Raw genomic sequence first — 22,294 nt, forward strand, 5'->3', positions numbered from 1 at the left:
TCTAAAAAAATATTACTCTGTGACCATATACACGCTATCTTTTGGAATAAACACCCCGGGATCTATACCCTGAAATTTTTCAGAATTTTTAGATGAATTTTTCAAAAATGAAATTTTCCATTATATATTCGTATTACCTCCATTATGCAAATTTCGACCCATTCTCGACGATTTTCGAAATTTAACTAAATATTTTCTTGTAGATTTTGGACCTCAGAAGTCACTTCTGGCTTCATTTCTTCGATAACTTAAACCATTTTTCCAGAATCGTTAAAATATCGCAATTTTTAAAAATTTCGAAAAATTCGAATTTCACAGCGAATTTTCCGAAAATATTGCTCCGTTACCATAAACATGGTATATTTTTGGAATCAGCACGTCGGGATATATATCTCTGAATTTTTTCAGAATTTTTAGGAAATTTTTTCGAAAATGAAATTTTTCTCATGCAAATTTCGACCCATTTTCGACGATTTTCGAAATTTAACCAAATACTTTCTCTTGTAGATTTTGGGTCTCCGATAACTTCATCCGTTTTTCCAGAATTAGTTAATTAATTCAGTGCTTTGAAATATCGCAATTTTTAAAAATTTCAAAATATTCCATACAACATATGCAGAAAGATCTTGCGTCATTTTTGGAAGTAGATGCATGTTTTCAAGCTCAGATCGGATTGCAAAGTTTTTGTTCGGATTAAAGAGGCATCGACTTCAAATAGCCTCTGTTCGGATTACTGGATGTTGAGACAATCGTGAGTTCGGATTATAGAGGTTGTACTGTATTTACAAAATGAAATATGATTTCAAAATTTTGAAATTGGTCAAAATAAAGTACCTCGGTCGTATGTCAGTGGGGGGGGGGGGGCAATTGCACCCATGGATCCGCGCCTGATTAAAGTACAGATAAAGAAGTGTGTTATGTCAATATTTCAGGTGAATTTTTCCCTAACGAAGTTTTGTGCACTGGAATACTAATCATAATATTGTATACTCAGATTTCTGGAAAAATAAAGTGAGCCGTTCTTGATTTGATAGAAAAAAACAATTCTCTAATATTTTTTTTGTGTCGCCCTGTACAGTAATTCTAAAATCTATTAATCCCTTTATAAAGTACAAGTAAAGAGTCATAATATTTTGAATCTTATAGATATGGTTGATTGAGCACAATTTTGACATGACGTTACCAATTTTCTGGAAGGCGGTAAACACTAACAGATACCTTTTGATTACGCATTCACCATGCTTACGATATGCGTAAAACATTGGCAAGATTCCACAGCATTCGGTTTTGCAATTTAAAAGTTAAAGGCTGACCCAATTCTCTTAAAAATTTGAAAATATAGTACTGTTATATTAATAGCATACATTGATGACGTTACCATAGTAATGGAAAAATTCACTTGAAACATACACGCAACATGCTTCTTTGCCTTTACTTTGACGTTATTCATACATATCTTTATTCTAATTTATATATAAACAACATACAATTTTTCTAAACCTAATTTTATAATTTCTCGAAAAAACTGAATATGTTTACTTCTGACCCGAGAGACGTTCTGTCTCAATAACCTTAGACCAATTTTTTAATTAATATTGATATTGTTTAAATGTGAAATTGTATTCCATTTTCAGATTTTTCTAAAAATATTAAATATAATTTTTTTTATTTATTACCATTTTCATTGTTTTGTACATTGTCAATTTCATGAAGCTCAGATTACAAATGTGGGCAAATTCTATTTTTCAGATTGTGTATTTGAATATATTGTGTATGGTCTAATCTAATATACGCTTTGAAGAACTAATTAGAATTTTTAGATTTAAAACATTCGTGTGAAAGTTCGCGGTTTTTTGCTATCTCTCTTTAGTGCATTGAAAACTTTTTCATACTGTGCTAAAACTGGAACCGCCCTAGAAAAAAATAAGATTTCCGAGACAAAAAAAGCAAGATTTTTCCCCCAAAAAAGCAAGATTTTGCAAGATTTTTCACCCAAAAAATCAAGATTTTAACACCAAAAATCAAGCTTTTTACCCCAAAAAACAAGATTTTTTCAAGATTTTTGCCCCAAAAGACAAGATTTTTACCCCAAAAATGACGATTTTAACCCCAAAAAGCAAGATTTTTAAGATTTTTACCCCAAAAATGAAGATTTTTACCCCAAAAAATCAAGATTTTACCCCAAAAATCAAGATTTTCACCCCAAAAAATCAAGATGGGTCGAAACTTGATTTTTTAATTTGGGGGTTGAAAATTTTTTAGGGGTGGTTTTTGGGGTGAAAAAATTATTTGGTCCTTTGGGAAGGAAGAAAATCGAGGTGGGGTGTTTTTTGGTCCAAAATTGACGTTTTTTTCAATTTAAGGGATGAAAAATGAGTCGAGGGTAGTTTTTTTGCCAAAATTCAAAGTTTAGATGCCGAAGGGACGTTTTGGCCGAGTTTCGTTGAAATTGGACAAAAAATGTAAAATTTGATTTTAAAACGAGCTCAGATCAAGAAATAAATGCAGGTCCGTTGTTAGGACGGACCTGGACTTTGTCGGCCGAGTCGTGGCAGCCAAAATTTGCAAAAAAGACCTTAAATCGTTCGATTTTCCAAATTCGGTCGTCTTTAGGCTTAATCTATCATTCCTGATTGTTTATAACTAATTTTAACGATTTTAAGTCAAAAATATCGTTTTTTACGTTTTTCGAAGAAACGAGGACGAAAAGGCACTCGGTTTTTTCGAGAGGGATGAAGAAACGTTAGCTCTTTCGTTTGGGACCGGAGTGGTCAATTATAGTTAACCATTTCCAAAGATATGGGCAAATTAAAACGTCGTTTTGAGGTTAAGTCTCGGGAGCTGTTTGTGGGGAAAAGGGGGCTTCCTGGGGCGAAGTAGATCATCGGGGTCTTTGATCGTGGAACGTAGAAACTGTTTCTCTCGAATTTGTCGATCGATAACAACAATCGACAAAGTTATCGACAAATTAAGTTGTCTCGAGAACGTCGAGTCTTTTGGGGGCTGTCGGGGGCGTCTCGGAGGGAGATAACCATGGGGCTCTTTCATTGTCGACCCTCGAAGAGATTGACGTTTGGTTTATCCATTAACAACAACAAACAACGAAGATATTAACAAATTAAATTTATTTCAAGGTCGAATGTTTCTGGGGACTATCGGTGGTGTCTTCGAGGGAAGATAACGATAGAGCTTTTTCGTTATGGACAACAGAAACAATTCATGTATAGTTTTATCGATCAACAATGGCAATCGAAATTGTTTTTCCAAGTTTAAGTCTTTCTTAAGTTTAAGTCTTTCGGGGGCTATCAGAAGTGCCTAAAAATGTTTGTAAAATTGGTAACAAAAATGTCCATCTTAAAAAAACTAGAAAATTGTTCATCCATTTATATATTACATAACATTTATCGATAATGAATATAATGATTTATGCAATTTACATAGTGCGTAATTTAAATCTTCAGCTTATCCAGGTAAATTATGTTTTGATATATTAAACAAAAAATCAACCTTGGCAAAGTGGCACAAATTAATTTTCGTAGAGAAACAATGATATTATGAATAAATATTTTTTTTAAATTCTATCTTAAACACAATTTAATTTTTAAACTTGCGAAAATAGTATTTTAAAAGAGCTTAAAATACAGAGGATAATATACACATCTAAAAAATGTGTACAACTTTTGATTTAAATAATTTTATTAATTTAACGTGACATTAACTATACTTCATTCTCAATTTTTTTTCTAAATATACCTACCTCCTAAAAATGGAATTTCCATGTATTAGCGCGCGAAGCGAGCATTTTGTACACCTTCGATTGCTAAGATGAATCAGAAACATTAACCAGTCAGCGATGCATACATACTCAGCGTAAGAAATATGGCAACAGCGTAATAGTTTACGTATGCAGCGCAGATGGCGCTGCTTTCCGGTGGGTCTAAAGTCACTAGATCTACTATTACTTTTAGAAAGTACGGCAAACTGCCTGTGGTCGGAATTCGACAGAGAGGAACCTAACCTATGTGTTAAACAAAGATAGCGCGAGGCTAGTAATTTTCGCTATCTGTCAACGAAAGTTTCATGTGTTTACGATTTGAGGTTACGACAGACTGTACTAGAATTATTGAGTTAACGGACCGGAAAGAACACTATTCCAGTCCCAAAGTAACTCCAGCCCTATTCAACGAGAAAGTGTCACCGGTAACCAGCAAACAGTCGTGGAAGACGTGTTACCATCAAGGCAATTGACGGCCAAATGACAGTAACAGGATCGCCATACTGGAAGCAAAAAATACCTGCTGTCGAAAAGACGGAGCATAACAAGGACACAGATATATTTCTATTTCATAAAAGTTACTAATTGCCACACATTTCAAGATCGAGTCACATTAGTGGGTCGGAAAGTTGCCATAACCATGCATGTATGAACACATATACAGGTCCTGATTTGTGGCTACATACACACATTCGAAGAAAAATATATGTGGAACGATTACTTTTCTAGTTACAAAATAGACAGAGACAGCGTTAAAGACGTGACCAAAAAGTTCATACAACTGTTAAATATGAGTAGGAAAATCCACCAGGAAGACTTCAAATTGGCTAAAATAATTGTGGCAACGCATGTAAGGTGCCACAATTCTGGACGTCGCCAGAGTACAGGATGAGGCACACACATGTTGCCACAATTATAACGAAACCTACGCACACACACACTTGGGAACCCCGGGAAAGTTTCACATTGTTAAGAAAAAGATAATTGTTTTTTTTTTTTAAATATATACTTGGGGTCACCAAGAAGGTTTTCTATTCTTAAAAAAAAAAAACAGTTGGGGCCGTGGAGAAGGTTTCACCTTCTTTAAAAAAACAGTTGGGATCCCCGAGAAGGTTTCAACTTCTTAGAAAAAAGAGATTTGGGAACCCCGAGAAGGTTTCAACTTCTTAGAAAGAAGACATTTGGGTCCCCCGAGAAGGTTTCACATTATTAAAAAAAAGACTTTGAGGCCCCCGAGAAGGTTTCATATTATTTAAAAAGACAGATGGGGCCCTCGAGAAGGTTTCACATTATTAAAAAAAAAGACATGGGGCCCTAGAGAAGGGTTCTCTTTCTTTAAAAAAAGAAACTTGGGACCTCCGAGAAAGTTTCACATTATTAAAAAAAGACAGTTGGGACCCCCGAGAAGGTTAATTTTGTTTCAAAAAAAGACACTTGAAGCCCCCGAGGTTTCATTTTATTAAAAAAAAAGACAGATGGGGCTCCCGAGAAGATTTCATATTCTTCAAAAAACAGTTGGGACCTACGAGAAGGTTTTACATTATTAAAAAAAAAAAAAAACTGTTGGGACCCCCGAGAAGGTTTCAATTTCTTTCAAAAAAAGACACTTGGGGCCCCAGAGGTTTCACTTTCTTTAAAAAAATAAAAGACAGATGGGGCTCCCGAGAAGGTTTTATATTCTGTAAAAGACCTTTGGAGCCTCCGAGAAGGGAGAAGGTTTCACATTATTAAAAAAAGACGGTTGGGATCCCCGAGAAGCTTTCACTTTCTTTCAGACAAAGACACTTCAAAAGGCTTCACTTTAAAAAACAAAGACAATGGGGCACCCGAGAAGGTTTCAACTTCTTAAAAAATGACACATGGGACCCCCGAGGAGGGTTCACCTTTAAAAAAAAAAGAAACCTAGGACCCCCGAGAAGGTTTCACTTTCTTTAAAAAAACGACACTTGGGGCCACCGAAGTTACACTTTCTTAAAAAAAAGACACCTGGGCCCCCCGAGAAGGTTTCACATTATTAAAAAAAAAAAATAGTTGGCACCCCCGAGAAGGTTTCACAGTCTTAAAAAACACAGTTGGGATCCCCAAGAAGGTTTCAACTTCTTTGAAAGGAAGACACTTGGGACCCCCGAGGTTTCACATACTTTAAAAAAAACAGTTGGGGTCCTCGAGAAGGTTCCACATTACTAAAAAAAAACAGTTGGCACCCCCGAGAAGGTTTCACTTTCTTTCAAAAAAAGACATTATTAAAAAACAAACAGTTGGGATCCTCGAGAAGGTTTTACCTTCTTAAAAAAAAAAACACACACTTGGGAGCTCCGGGAAAGTTTCACACTGTTAAGAAAAAGATAATTGTTTTTTTTTTTTTTTTTAATTATACTTGGGGTCACCAAAAAGGTTTCCTATTCTTAAAAAAAAAACAGTTGGGGCCTTGGAGAAGGTTTCACCTTCTTTAAAAAAACAGTTGTGATCCCCGAGAAGGTTTCAACTTCTTAGAAAAAAGAGATTTGGGGTCCCCGAGAAGGTTTTACCTTCTTTAAAAAAACACACTCGGGAACCCTGGGAAGATTTCACATTGTTAAGGAAAAGACGCTTGGAACACCCGTGAAGGTTTCACCTTTTTTAAAAAAAAAGACACTTGGGAACCCCGAGAAGGTTTCAACTTCTTAGAAAGAAGACATTTGGGTCCCCCGAGAAAGTTTCACATTATTAAAAAAAAGACTTTTGGGGCCCCCGAGAAGGTTTCATATTATTTAAAAAGACAGATGGGGCCCTCAAGAAGGTTTCACATTATTAAAAAAAAAGACATGGGGCCCTAGAGAAGGGTTCTCTTTCTTTAAAAAAAGAAGCTTGGGACCTCCGAGAATGTTTCACATTATTAAAAAAAGACAGTTGGGACCCCCAAGAAGGTTTCAACTTCTTTGAAAGGAAGACACTTGGGACCCCCGAGGTTACACTTTCTTAAAAAAGACACTTGGAAACCCCGAGAAGGTTTCACATTATTAAAAAAAAAGACAGTTGAGACGGCCGAGGTTTCACGTTCTTTCAAAAAAATACACATGGGGCCCCTGAGAAGGTTTCACATTCTTTATAAAAAAGACAGTTGGGGCCGTCGAGAAGGTTTCACATTATTAAAAAACAAAGTTGGGATCCCCAAGAAGGTTTCAACTTCTTTCAAAGAAAGACACTTGGGGCCTCCAAGGTTTCACTTTCTTTAAAAAAAGACAGATGGGGCCCTCGAGAAGGTTTCATCTTCTTTAAAAAAAGACAGTTGGGAACGACGAGGTTTCAACTTCTTAAAAAAAAAGACACTTGGGCCCCGCTGAGAACGTTTCATCTTTTTTGAAAAAAAATACCCTTGGGAACCTCGAGAAGGTTTCGCAATATTAAAAAAAAAACTTAAAAAAAATTAAGTTGGTGCCCTCGAGAAGGTTTTATTTTCTTTTTGGGGATGATTAGCAAAATTTTGGTTAGCATTTAACCATCTACATGACATTTTTACTATACATACAAAATTTGGAAGGATAAAAAAAAAAGTGAGAAATTCCGAAACAAAGATATTGAAAGTTGAAAAATTAAGAAATAGAAAAATCGACAAATCGAAAGCTTAGAAACTCTAAAAATTGAAAATTTGAAAAATAGAAAAATTTTAAATTCGGAAAATTGAAGAATCAAAAAGTTGAAAAATCGTAATAAAATTGAAATATCGGGAAAACGAGAAATCGAAGTTAAAACGTCGAAAAATCGGAAAATCGAAAATTTAAAACACCAAAATATTAAAAAATCAAAAATATAAAAAATTGAAAAATGGAAATTGAAGCAGTGAAAACCTGAAAAATCGAATCAAAAAATCGAGAAATGTATACATAAAAAAAAGAAAAGGGCCAAATTCGGCATCGAACCACAACCGGAATACCGCAGGTCGCCATTATTTGACGTTATTATAACTTGCAAATGTTTTTGCGAAAGTTTGAACGTTTAGCGAAAAAACTGAAAGTAGATTAATTAATATATGAATAAATTTTTGTGTAACATTCAAATCATTTTAGAATACCATTCATTGAAATGATGTCATCAAATTGTTGGCGGGAATGATTAGCCAAATTTTGGTTAGCAATTAACCATCTACATGATATTTCTAATATACATACTTACATGTCTAATAAAAATGGATACAGACACCAGACAGACAAACAGACGGAAACGGGAGACCACTTTTTTAGTATTTTGTGAGGTCATGAAAATCGTCGTGAAAATATAAAAGTGGCTTCTACACACAAATGCCAAAACTTTTTTTTTTTATATATATCTAATGGAATTTTTCATCATTTTTTTGCTACCTTCGAAAATTTGACATTTTTTTGTAAAATTCAAACCCTAGAAGTTATTTTATGCTTCATTTCTTCGAAAACTCCTTCCATTTTTGCAGAATCACCAACTGAATTTTTAGGATTATTAAAAAATTTGGTTTTCAAATCGAATGTTTAAAAAAAATGGGAACAATTGAATTTTTTATGGATGTTTTGACAACTTTTGCGAAAGCTAAATTTTTCAGTACCCCTCCACTATCACTTTCAAACCAAATATATAAAATTTAGTTTTCCTATTTTTTTGTTATTCAAATTACAGATGAACTTTATAAATGAACAGGAAATTCCAATTCGAAAAGGTTTTCACTTGGTTGAATTCTATTAATTTTAACCTATTTCCGATGTCGCGCCAGTCGGGTGACAATTAAGCTGTCATTTGTCATCCCGCTCCAACCTTCATTATTTTTTAATTTTTGACTTGTCAGTATAAATCAACGTTTACTGCATTCTGTCAAATCAGACTGGTTTATGAAACATGATTTGTCCTGCAATTAACGTTTCTTGGCCAACTCAAAGCGCCGCAGTTCATCAATTGTGAATGTCAAATTTGGCATAATAAGCAGGTCAAACGTCAAATTACTAACTTGATCAATCTCGTAACACCTTAAATGTAATAAAATGTTGTGTGTTGACCCTCGTTAAGAGGTTAAAAGCCTTCAGAATAATAATTAATCCGTCCAATTTGAGGTTTTTCGTCGAAGGGAAACAAGAAATTCACGATTGGAAATGGTGAGTGCGAGAAACGTCAAATTAAAAACAAAATTTACATTTGCATTATTAAATTAATTTCACAGTGGATTAGTTTGTTGATTTAACAGGAAATCGTATTTTCACACGTGTGCGAATTTTATCGGCGTTTCACTCGAATTAACATTGATTTGGTGGATATATAGGCTGTCTATAAAGGAGTGTCAGAATTTTAATCCATAAACAAACATCTCTTTGTGTTCATTTTGGTTTAAATTTTGATGTAAAAGTAGAACAGTGTATGTTTGTTTTATGGACACTTCGGGTTTTATGACAAAGGTCGCAAAAATCTCAAAAATGCGCCTTGAAAAATTTCTGAACTATAAATTTTAGATGACTCGCTCCTTGGAATTTTTACGTTGGTTAAAAGAACAGTATAAACATCGCGGAAAGCGATAATTTCAGCTCCCAGCCCCAATTTCGTTATTTCCGTTTATGTTTTTTAAGTCGAAAATTAAAAGTTATGAGTATTAAATGTGCGCGGTTATAAAATAAAAATCAATTTAAAAGAATCAAAATAAAACCGTAAAAACAGGAAACTTCCGTCTCCATAAAATCACAAAAAATTTCGCCTCTTTCCGTCCGCTTTGAACTCCTCCGTGTGCATATTTGCCTCAATTTCTAATGTAAATTTACTTTTAAACAAAATCTTTTTAAAAAAGAGCATTTATTTTGATGTTTAGTTTCGGCGAATTTTGATTCGTCAGAGTCGGTTTTAGAAAAACCATCGTTCTATAAAAATGCTTTCATGTTTCGGATATCAGTAACCGACATTCGCATTGTGATTAGATTACATGTTTTTTTTCCACGCCTTACGTATATCCTATGAAACTGTCGTCATTCTGCATAAAAGAATCCCGTATCCAGCAGTTCCATGCCCCCGGCAACGCCGAGTAATAAATGTTTTCCCAGCGGGACTCCAACAATGGCATCCACTTCACTTGAAATAGCGAATCATTTTAAAGTATTCACATGGCAAGATTTCCGTGCGGAAAAATTTAAAAAGTGCTTTGCAGACGAGCGAATAAGCAGAACGGGAGTCGGGATGACTTCATCTTCCCGGAAGTTTAGTCTATGTTTATAATAAAAACATATGCCGTTTCTTGCAGGAGTCGAATATCAAATTTTCGACATATCGGGAATTCTTGCTTATTAAACTTTCAGCGCCATATGGCCCACACATTCGAGCTAGGAAAAAACAGAACCGTCGCTTCGTATAAACTGTTTATTCCAGATAAGCTGAACGCAGCCCTCTGTTTACTTGGCCTCGGAGTCGAGTAGGTCTTGGAAGTTACTGCAGATCTAGCGGTCAGTGTATGGCGGCCATATTTGGGGTGACATCTTGTTTGCGTAGCGTATATCGACCCGCCCTATTATGGCCGCTTTCTGCACAATAAGCGAATTTCTCCTCTACAACCTGTTGGCGGATATGATCGATAACTGGCATAGCATCAAAGTGTTTGCAGCCAGATATCAAGTGTTGATTCAGTTATATCCCTTATCGATGCTTCCCTAATTTAATTTATGACCCTGACGTTTCATGCACGTTCTCTATTATTGGAAAATTTCGACTAAAAGCGGTTTTTCTTGCGGACGGGTGATGTTGAGGCGTGCTTCGTACAAATAGGACAATTAAAATCATTAACCCGTGATTCATTAGTTCAATTACGTTGTTATTACTGTGTTGTTAATACAAAGGCTAACTGTTGACTGAGAGCCACACTGCTAAACTCAATTATGGCTATTACTCCTGCAATAACATAGCTGAATGGGGCTTTTTGGGTGGACGAGCCTTTGGGGAGGCAATTAGTACTGGGGCATGTAGCAGGGAGTCTTGTTAAGGATTCTTGACGCTATTTATTGTTTATATTCGTTTTTATATGATTGTGTCGGTTAGTCAGGCTTTAGCTGAGTCATAGCTGATATGACTCGAGAAATGTAGAATATAGGCGACTCTAACACAAAAAATATCATTTTACACTATTTTTAAGACAAAATTGTAAAACCTAAGTTGTTTCAAAATGTTCGTGATTTTTGTCTGCACTTTTCGACGTTATTGTACTTAATTGAGTCATTAATTGTTAATTCTGATCGTGTTTTCCGTGCGGTTGCGCCATTGATGACATTGACAACAGTACCAACATGAATCAATGAAATACAAACAGAGTGCACCTCTACAGATATGTGGAATCTTGCACGTACGACGTTTTTTAGGTATTCTATTTTTTTTAAATCGTCAAAAATCGTCAAAAATCTACTAATACTAATCGAAAGTCATTTTTTTGTACAATTCTAATCTTAGAATTTATTTATGCTTCATTTCTTTGACAATTCCTACCAATTCTGCAGAATCACCAATTGAAATATGGCAATTTTTAGGATTATTGAAAAATTTGATTTTTAAACTGAATGTTTCAAAAAAATTTTTGTTCTTGAAGAATAAAACTTTTCAGTTTATTTTGCGAATTAATCACGTTGGATCTACCTCTCAGAATTTATTGTGGATCTTTTGGCAACTTTCCAAAAGCTAATTTTTTCAATACTCCTCCACTGTGAAATTTTTCATAATTTTTCAAACACATTCGAAAATTAGCCAGGCGGTTTTTTGTAGATTTCTACGCCCAGAAGTTATTTTCGGGTCCATTTCCAAAGTACTATTTTTCCAGAATCGTTAATTGACAATTAAAAAATTTGCTTTTCAAAACAAATATAAAATTTAGTTCATCAATTTTTTTAGTGCAAACCCTATAAATTAAAAAAAAAAATGGTCGAAGGTAATTTCGACAGAACGTCCCTCGCCTGTGAAGTGCAACCCAACAAATCTCGCTTCTTTGAGAAATTATAATTTTTTCTGCGATTTTTGTTTTCTGATAACCTCTGTAAAGTAAAAGCCAGAAAAATGGATAAACTCGAAAATCGAAATATTTAGAGATTGAGAATTCAAAAAATTAAAAATTGAAATATCCAAATTCGAGAAATTCATAATAGAATAATCGAAAAAGTAAAATATCGAGAATTCGAATCATCAAAAAAATTGGAAAATTTTTTATTAAAAAATTAGAAAAATTGAAAAATAAAAAAATCGAAAGTTGAAAATTTGAAAATTCAAAAATTGGAAAATAGAAGAATCGAGAAATCGAAAAATCGAAAATTTAAATATAAATAAAATAAATAATAATAATTAAAACATCGAAATATTGAAGAATCAAAAAAGTCAAAAATCCAGAAATCGAAAAATTGAATAATAAAAATATTGAAAAACCCCAGAACTAAAATACCAAAAAATTATAAACCGATATAACTCGAAAAATAAAATTGAAACATTGAAAAGTTGACAAATCTGAAACTGAAAATTTGAGAACTCAAACAGTGGAATCCGAAAAGTCGAAAAATGGAAAATTTTAAAAATTAAAAATTGAAAAATCAAAAGCCTGATAAATCGAAAAATTGAAAAACTGAAGAAACGAAAAATCTAAAAATCAAAACATCGGAAACTCAAGTAATCGAAAAATCGGCTAATCAAAACATCAAGAATTCGAACTTAGAAACACCAAAAATTGTAAATCTGAAAAACAGGAAAATTTTTAATGATCGAAAAATTGGGGAATCAAAAAATTGGATATTCAAAAAATTGAAAAATCGAAAAATGGAAACCACCAAAGTCGAGAAATCGAGAAAAATGAAAATGAAAAAAATTGATTAATCCAAAAATCGTGAATTCGAAAAATCGAAAATTTTGAAAAGCTGAAAATTGAAAATTTGAATAATGAAAAAATTTAAAAGTCGAAAAATGGGGGAATTATTCTGAAATATCGAAAAATCATCTGAAAATATAAAAATAAAAAGTTGAGAAATGAAAAATTAGAAAAATCGAGAAAGTAAAAAATCGAAAAATCACAAAACTGATACATATATCGAAAAATTGATGAATGAAAAGTTGAAAAATTGAGAAATCGAAAGATTGAGATATCTAAACAACAGATAATCGGTAGATGTCAAATTAAAAAATTCGAAAAATTACAAAAATAGAAAAATCGAAGAACCGAAAAATCTAAAATTTAAAAAATCGAAAAATTAAAAAATCGAGAAGGCGTATATTCGAAAAACGGAAGAGTTGAAATATTAAAAAATTTAAAAATCGAGAAATTGAAACATCAAAAAATTTTAAAACGAGAAATCTAAAATTTAAGAAATCGAAAAATCTACAATTTAATAAATCGAAAAATTGACAAATCGAAACATCTAAAATTTGAAAAATCCAAAAACCTAAATATTGAAAAGCCGAATAATCGAAAAATTGAAAAACCAAGTGTTGGAAAAGTCACATATCTACCTAACTGAAAAACTGAAGCTTTCGAAAAACGTAAAATTTAAATTTTCGAAAGACTGAAAAACCAAAAAACTGAAAAATAAAAAAAACGAGAAATCGAAAAATCTAACATTTATAAAATCGAAACTGAAAAATCAAAGAATCGAAAAATTGAAAAATACCAAAACTGAAATGTGGAAAAATGGAAAAATCGAAAAACTGGAAAATCCAAAAATTTTAAAATCGAAAAATTGAATAATTGAGAAATTGAAGCATCGAGAAATCCAAACATAAAAAGATCGAGAAATGGAGAAATTGAACAAAAGAAAAATCGAAAAACGTAAAATTTAAAAAATCGAAACACTGAAAAACCAAAAAACTGATAAATGAAAAACGGGAAATCGAGAAATCGCAAAATCTAAAGTTTATAAAATCGAAACTGAAAAATCAAAGAATCGAAAAATTTAAAAATACCAAAACTGAAATGTCAAAAAATGAAAAAATTGAACAACTGGAAAATCAAAAAACAATCGAAAAATCGAAATATCGAAATGCCGATAAATCGAGAAATCGAAAAACGTAAAATTTAAAAAATCGAAATTGAAATGTTGAACAATTTTAAAAATGGAAAGACCGAGATGTCAGGAAAGCGGAAATTCGGAAAACTGAAAAACTGAAATACTTATTATAAAAATACAAATCTGGAAATCGCAACATCAAACAATGGTAAAATCGAAAAATTGAAAAACTAAAGAAATGAAACATCGAAAAATCAAAACATCGAAAACCATGAAATCGAAAAATGGGCTGATCAAAACATCGAGAAATCGAACTTAAAACCACAAAATTGTAAATCTGAAAAACGGAAAAAATTTTAAATAATCGAAAAATTGGGTATATCGAAAAATTGAATTCGAAAAATCGGCACTGAAAATTTAGAAAAGCCGAAAATTGAAAATTTGAAAAATAAAAAAATTTGAAAATCGAAAAATGGGGGAATTAAACTGAAATATCGGAAAATCGTCGGGATTAAATAGAAAGGTTGAGAAATGGAAAATCAGAAAAATCGATTAAGAGAAAAATCGAAAAATCCCAAAACTGAAATATCGAAAAACTGAAAATCTAAAAATTGAAGAATCATAAATCTGAAAAAAATATCGAAAAATTGAAGAATCGAAATTTGAAAAATTGAGAAATCGATAAATTGAAAAATGGAGAAATCGAAAAGTGTAAAAATCGAACAATCGAAAATTTTAAAAATTACCGAGAGGTCGAAACATCAACAAATCGATAGAATCGCCAAAAATTGAAAATTCATAAAATAGAAAAATTTTAAAATCGAAAAATTAACAAATAAAAATACTGAAAAATTTCGAAATTTAAATATCGAAAAATTGAAATATCGGCAAATTACTAAACTTCGTAACGTCAAAATTTGAAATTTTGAAAAATAGAATAATTCAAAAACCGGAAATTGAAGAATCAAAGCATTGAAAAATCGTAGTAAAACTGAAATATCGGAAAAACGAAAAATCGAAGTTAAAAAGTCGAAAATTTAAAATATCAAAAAATTGAAAAATCAAAAACATGAAAAATTGAAAGATGGAAACTGAAGCAGTGAAAAACTGAAAAACTGAAAAATCGAAAAATTTCAACATAAGAAAATGAAATCGCAGTACCGCAGGTCGCCACGGAGGCTTACAAACCGTGTCGGGAATAAAACGTTAATATACCTTGGAAATGTTTTTGCGAAAATTTGAACGTCTAGCGAAAAAACTGAAAGTAGATTCGTACACAATCAAATCATTTTACATAGAATACCTTTCATTGAAATGACGTCATCAAATTGTTGGCGCGGATGATTAGCTAAATTTTATTTAGCATTTAAGCATCTATATGATATTTCAAATGATGACGTCAGCAATTTTGCGGGAGGGAGGAGTTTCATGATGATTGCTTACGATAACATTTATAACATTTATTCGACCAAATTGTAAGATATTGTTATCAATCAAATCATTATAAGATTTTGTGATGTCATTATTTTTTGGGATGATTTTTAATCTGTTTACAAATTCTGAATTCGATTACAGGAATTTTATTAAAATTTTACAACCATGGCTAATTTTGATTGCCTTTTTTCGATTGCACAGTATTATATTTTTCGATAACACTGTTTGATCTATTTTTATAGCTTTTATAAATTTAATCTGCATAAGTTTAATGTCGAACGTCATTAGACAAAAATGACGTAAAACGCAGATCTTCCGATACCGTTTTAATTTCATAAACCGCATGAGTTAACTGTCATATACCAACATTATTAATAACTCTTCATTATTTTCATGTAGATAAGAAAATTTATGAGTGTAACACTATTATTTACATTCTGTGAAATTCCACAAAATGGGAGGCGTTTCATAGCGGTTGCAACTCTTATCAATTTACAGTTATTAATTCTGAAGTGGCCGTCAATCGAGCCGAAAATCTATCAAAGACAAACGTTCCAAACCCGTAGCTGCCTTCAATCGCGTTTTTAGTGCTTTGGCACGACCACAAAACCCATTTGATATTAGTGCCAACTTTCACACAGTTGGCCACTGGATATTGTTCCCCGTTATTAATAATTTTGTGTGGTAGTTTTTAATTATTAAAATATTCAAAAATTTTAAATGCCAGCTCTTTGAGAACGCTAAATGATAATTTGTTATTAGTCGGGCGAATTAAAAGTGTGGAAGAAAATTAAAACATAAAAGGTATGGATGTAGCCGTAATTAAAATGGCTGAAATTGCTTCATTTTGTAAATGGGCTCCATTCCCAGCCATAAAACAAGATTTTAAATAACTGGGCCTACCACAAAGCGCTTGTTGGCATTTATTTTTACATCGTGCGTGTTTTAGTCTACTAAGAAAAAGTCAAAGGATGTTTGTTTATTTAAAAATGCAACGTTATCCTGGTTATTAGTAAGGATTAGTAAACGACTTATTATTTACGTGTATGATCATGCGGTTTGGCATAAATGTGTCATCCAAGTATACAAATAATCTAGGTAATAGAAGGAAATCCTGTAGCAGTTCTAAATCGTGAATATTGGGCATGTCGATTACAGATTTATCTGTATCTATTTATACTGCTTGCTGTATGCAGCTTCGACAGAAATAGTTCCACTCACGCACATTTAGCTTAATCAAAATCAGAATTATTCTTAGTGAAAAACATGAAAATTAGTTAGAATTCCGACATAAATTCTGTAAAATCTGTTTGTTTGGACTATAAACGTTATTCTCGAATAGATTTCGTGCAACAATGTGCATTTTATATATGTAATGATACATTTTGCGAACTGCGTGCTGATTTAAAAAGTAAACACTTCTTTTCAGTGAGGTCAGTGTCGATCAACAGACGAATAAATTCTCCCTTTGTAGATTTCAGTTGTACTGTGAGGTGCAATTCTAGCTTTGTGTAAGTAAAATAAACTTTAAAAAAGCTCGAATGAAAAAAAACACCGACTTTTCATTGAAACAATCTACGTCTGACTGGTTTATTAAAACGTGTATTAATTTTTTAGTTTAATGTCCAGAATTGATGTTCGTGTGAAGGTCTATAAATCAACCGGGGCGCCTTTAATTGGTCGAGTAAAAGTAAAAAGAATTTAGTGCTTGCATTCCAATGCCATCTCCCGATTTAACTGAAACCGAAACGAAAAACCTACCTTTACCTAGACATTTTATCACTTCAAAGGCAATAATAGTTCCATGAATCATAGCGACAAAGTGGCGCATTGCCAGCATAGTACTCCATTTATCTCCCATTGATCATTGACCAAGCGAAGAGGAGAAAATAACGACCGGATCTATAAATTTCTCCAGCTCAGCAATTACCCTTTTTGTTCCATCTACATTCGCCAGCCTCTATGAAAACCAGATTGCGGACCAAATGATAAGAAACAAATGTGCTATTCAAGCTATCACTTACAAGATATCCCTCATTATCCACACATGAGCAGCATATGGTTTTATTCAGCGAAAAACAAGCGCGAGGTTGTTGCTCGCTGGAAATCTCGTCGTTCAAAATCGATACAAAAACCCATTTTCCGCGTTATTTTTTGCAGGAACCGGGACCTAAGTAGATCCTGGAAAGCGCTCGGAAGCAACTTCCTTATTTTAGCCGCGAATTACATCCTTCGCTTAATGAAACTATTATTAGCCGCCTCGAAATTGCATTAACGCGCTTGTTTGACTACTGTCATGGCAGCAAATTGATTTGCTGGATAACAGGGGCCCACGCCGCCACTGACTAACCATCTTCCCACCAGGGAAAATAACCGATCATTTTCTCTAATAACGGTTTATTAATCAGACTGTGTCGCCGGAGCAAATAACAACAAACACACAACACGTTCTATCTAGGTCACCTAAATTGGAAAAAATATTCTTGCGCCCCTGTTCGCCGTTTGGCGACCGACGATCTATAACTTGTACTAATTTCCTCTTTCTGTTACAGGCGCCGGAGAATCAGGGAAAAGCACGATAGTCAAACAAATGAAGTAAGTAGCATTGTAGTCTAGAACGAAGAATGGGGTCTAGCCCGATTTTAATTTAATCATTCCGGGACTCCTTATTTTCATTAAAATTGATAACGTGTCTGTCGGTTCCATCGCACTGAAATCTTTTATTACATTATTGCTTTGTTAACTTTCGAAACAGAACAAAATTCTTTACAAATTAAATTAGTGTCGCAAAATTTATTATCTAATTATTTTCTAAATCTTCCCGAGAAAGTGGAATTGATGTTGGCGTGTCTCGGGTATTTTTTGTGGAAGTTTTCGAACTTCCGACGGTGTTGGCAATGATGAGGGTGACTCCGCTCGAGTCACTTTTAACTTTTTAATAAACAAACAGCGATTTGACCGATTTGAATTACGATACTTGGCATTTAGAAATTGGCGTGTACATACCGAATTAATTTAAAGGGTATTAATGAGTTGTACACACTTCAGGGTTGATTTTGTTTAAATTAAGCTGGTAACGTCCGTCGAAGTTAAAAGTTTCTAAAGAGGTGGTTACGGATTAATTTTTTTTGGTCGGCACCGAACCTCCCTCCTCGGCAATTGACGTCAAAGTGACGCCGGAATATTAAATGTGGAGGTTATTTTAATACGCTCTTTTTTATGAAAAGAATTTCTCCGTGGGAGTAATTTACAAACCCCCTTAGTTTAAAAATGTAGGAGTACTTTGTGTTCAAATGGGTGTTATCTTTCGGCGCACATTGATTTCATTATTCACGATGTCGAGGAAATTCGCAAACAGTGTTTACCCAGGTCGTGATACGGGGTCTTGAAAAATCATTAGAACTGGTTAACAGTCGATGACTTCCGATTATTTTGAAATAATAATGATGCTTAAACTCGACGTCATTGTAGCACGATTTTTTTGAAGTCAATGATATCTGATTATCGCGCGCGGAGGTCAGTTACTCTTTCTCAATTTCCATTATTTAAACGGTTATTTATGATAATTGTGTAGTAATGGATACAGTGGGAGTTGTGTCCGACAAATGGATGTTTCACGCCAAATTAGGTTACATCCGCGACAAAATTACATCGCCAGAACAATGAAAATTTTTGAATCTTGGATTCGTTATGAGCCTGAATTCTCGACCGAAATATTACGATTCCCGGAGAACTCCTGCACAGATGTTTTCTTGCTTTGACATTTATGAAATTTATTAACAGGAAAAGACACACTTGTGGATGTTATTAGTACACAAAAAATGGAACAAAGTCCCACTGAAAGAAAAAAAGTTATATAACCGGGAATTTGGCGTACGTCTGTTCCGAACGTTAACCCTGGATTCTTTGCGAATCATGTGCGATTCAAATATTTAATTACTTTTTATCATAAGTTATAGTGCAGTCGAACTATTTTTTCTATCTCTGTAAAGTGTGAAAAAGTTGGTCCACCATTTCCATCTGCTTGTCATCTGTTGGCAACTTGTTCGCCCAAAAAAGTGTACTGGTTGTTTTCGAATTTTAGAAATATTTTAAAAACGTCGGGTAGATGCTAGCCGAACTTTATTTTGACTAAGTAAATCGTACTTAAAATGTGCTTCTTATCGTTTATTGTATGTAATATACCGTGTATTCAAAAAAAATTCCCAAACCCGTAACTGTTTTATTTGTTCTTCTGTCAAGTGGGAGTTGAAACTACTAATAGAATCTAAAATGTGAAAAACGTAAAAAAAGCTCTAATCGTAACTTTTTTTGTTCAAATCGGTCTTATCTTAGTAAGTAATAGTCCCGTCCGCCCGCCCTTGTCTCATTCTAACGACTAATAGTATTTCTGTTCAGTATAAGATCACTCATTTCATTCAGATCGATTTTTTACTTTTTAGATTTTCAATTTTTCGTTAAACTTTCGATTTTTCAGTATTTCGATTTCTTGAGTTTTCAGTTCTTCTTTATTTCAATTTTTCAATTTTCTGATTTTTTTCGATTTCTCGATGTCTCAGTTGTTGAATTTTTCGATGTTTCGATTTTTGGATTTCTCGGTTTTTCGATTTTTTTACTTTTGATGTTTACATTTTTTAGTTATCCGCTTTTTCAATTTTTTAAATCCTGGGGTTACGATTTCTCGATTTGTCGATTTTTCAGTTTTTCGATTTTTAAATTTTAGATTTTTCGATTTCTCAATTTTTTGATTTTTCAGTTCTTCAAATTTTGACTTTGCTACATTTTCAGTTATCCGGTTTTTCAAATTTTTCAAATCCACAAGAAAATGTTTTCAACTAATTTTCGCAGCTAGTTGAAAAATGGTCGAAAATGTCAAAAGTGCCAAAATCAGTCTTCGTATCAAATAGTAGCCCCGCCCACCCACCCTCTAGTTTCTTGGAAGGTACATCATTTGCCAAAATCAATCTTATCTTAGCAAGTACTAGGGACCCCCCCCCCCTCTTCTGATTTTAACGACTAATTTCATTTCTGTTCAGTATAAGATCGCTCATTTCATTCAATCAGTCACTGAAAAGGAGACAGGGTGGGTGGGCGGGACTAATTTTGTTCTTCTGTCAAGTGGGAGTTGAAACTACTGATAGAATCTAAAATGTGAAAAAAGTAAAAAAAGCTCTAATCGTAACTTTTTTTGTTGAAATCAGTCTTATCTTAGCAAGTACTAACCCCGCCTATCCCGCTCATTTAAAAAATAAATATTTAATTTTCACTTGTTTTTGTCTACGACCTGGGATTTTTTCGGACACACCGCATAAACAATATAACCTTGATAATGGGAATCAATTTTGGAAAATTTCCCAAAAATCTGAAATTCAATAACATGTTCATAAAAATAATGTTTTTTTACGCAGTTCGAAAAAATATTACTCTGTGACCATAAACACGCAACATTTTTGGAATTTTCCAATATGTATACCCCTCTTATGAAAATTTCGACCCATTTTCGACGATTTTCGTAATTTAATAAATCCATTTTCTTATAGAATTCGGGCCGCAGAAATCACTTCCGGTGTCATTTCTTCGGTAACTATGTATATAAAACCGTTTTTCCAGAATCCACTGAAATATCCTAACTTTTAAAAATTTTAAAATATTCGAATTTCACTCTGAATATTTCGACAATATTGTTCTGTGACCCTTACTACCCTATATTTTTGGAATCAGCACCTCAGAATCTACATGGCTGAATTTTTTGAGAATTTTGAGACGACTTTTTCGATAATGAAATTTGCCGCCATGTTATTTTCCCTTACACAAATTTCAATCCATTTTTTGCCCTAGCATTCAGGGTTTTTGATAGAAATTTGATTAACAATAAAAAATATTGGTACACCCAAAATTAGTCCTATCTTATCAAATACTAGCCCCGCCCACCCACCCTCTATTTTCTTAGGTCATACAAAAATTTTATACCGGGTTATTTTGACAAAATTGTAAAAAGTTTTATATTTCAATTAGCGATTTTGGAAAAACGGAAGAAATTTCCGAAGAACCGAAGTTGAAAATGACTTCTGGATATCGAAATCTACAAAAAAATGTCTTCAATTATTTAATTTTCGGATATATGAAGTTGAAAAATGGTCGAACATGTCAAAAGTGCCAAAATCAGGCTTATCTTATCAAATACTAGCACCACCCACCCACCCTCTGTTTTCTTACAGGGTATGCCATTTGCCAAAATCAGTCTTATCTTAGCAAGTACTTTTCGAAATTTAATTAAACACAATTTCATGTAGATTTCAGGCCGCAGAAATGACTTCTGACCTCATTTTTTCAGTAACCCCAACCGTTTTTCCTGAATCGCCCAGTGAAATATCCCAATTTTTAAAAATTTCAAAAAATTCTAATTTCACTATTTCGAAAATATTGCTCCGTTACCATAAACACGCTATATTTTTAGAATCAGCACATCGGAATCTACATCCCTGAATTTTTTGAAAATTTTTAGACGATTTTCTCAAAAATCAAATTTTCCACTGTTTCATTTTTTTATGGGTATTAGCCAGTTTACCGGGAATGGGTCAGTTGCGCGCTGCGAACAAAACTGAAAGTAGCTTTTATTTCCTAAATATTCCAAGAATAGATTCATCTTGTAAAACATGAAGCATTTTGGTGAGAAATTACTTTAGCTTTTTTCATATCCAAACGAAACAATTTTTACTAAAGCAGATCGGCTAATTTTGTTGTTTTTATACTTGTTGATTAAATTACTAATATATCTAATATACTGTACTATATATTAAACTTTTATCAGTTTCTGTGCCAAATATGCTTGTGAAACTGATGGAACTGTTCTGATCCCGATTTCTTCATATCAGCTAGGTACCTCTAAGTAATAATAACACTAATTTCCTATTTGCGAGTCCCAAGGCCTTTTTGGGAATTAGACCAGCTACAAGGGGTAAATTGACCACCGCGCGCAAGTGACCATCACCCAATTTACCCTCTGTAGCTGGTTTAATTCCCAAAGAAATCATCAAATTATACATATACATTACACAAACCTAGAGGAAACTAGCTGATAAGACAAAACCATCATTCTAGTGTCCTACATTACAGTTTCATCAGTTCTACAGGAAGTTTCGCA

General features: G+C 33.2%; 1 protein-coding gene across 3 annotated transcripts in view; it reads left to right on the forward strand.

Annotated features, from left to right (window-relative positions):
• The window catches only part of LOC135124322 (guanine nucleotide-binding protein G(o) subunit alpha), a 100,786-nt gene that overhangs the window by 37,851 nt on the left and 40,641 nt on the right, over positions 1-22,294 (forward strand). For all 3 annotated transcript variants that reach the window (XM_064049301.1, XM_064049298.1, XM_064049299.1), the window contains exon 2: positions 17,703-17,745. In XM_064049301.1, coding sequence (XP_063905371.1) covers positions 17,703-17,745 — 43 coding nt within the window. The remainder of the gene's footprint in view (positions 1-17,702; positions 17,746-22,294) is intronic.

The sequence above is a fragment of the Zophobas morio genome, unplaced genomic scaffold, assembly GCF_036711695.1.
Source record: "Zophobas morio isolate AGI-343-1 ecotype UQ-CSIRO unplaced genomic scaffold, CSIRO_AGI_Zmor_V1 ptg000007l, whole genome shotgun sequence".
Taxonomy (NCBI): Eukaryota; Metazoa; Arthropoda; class Insecta; order Coleoptera; family Tenebrionidae; genus Zophobas; species Zophobas morio.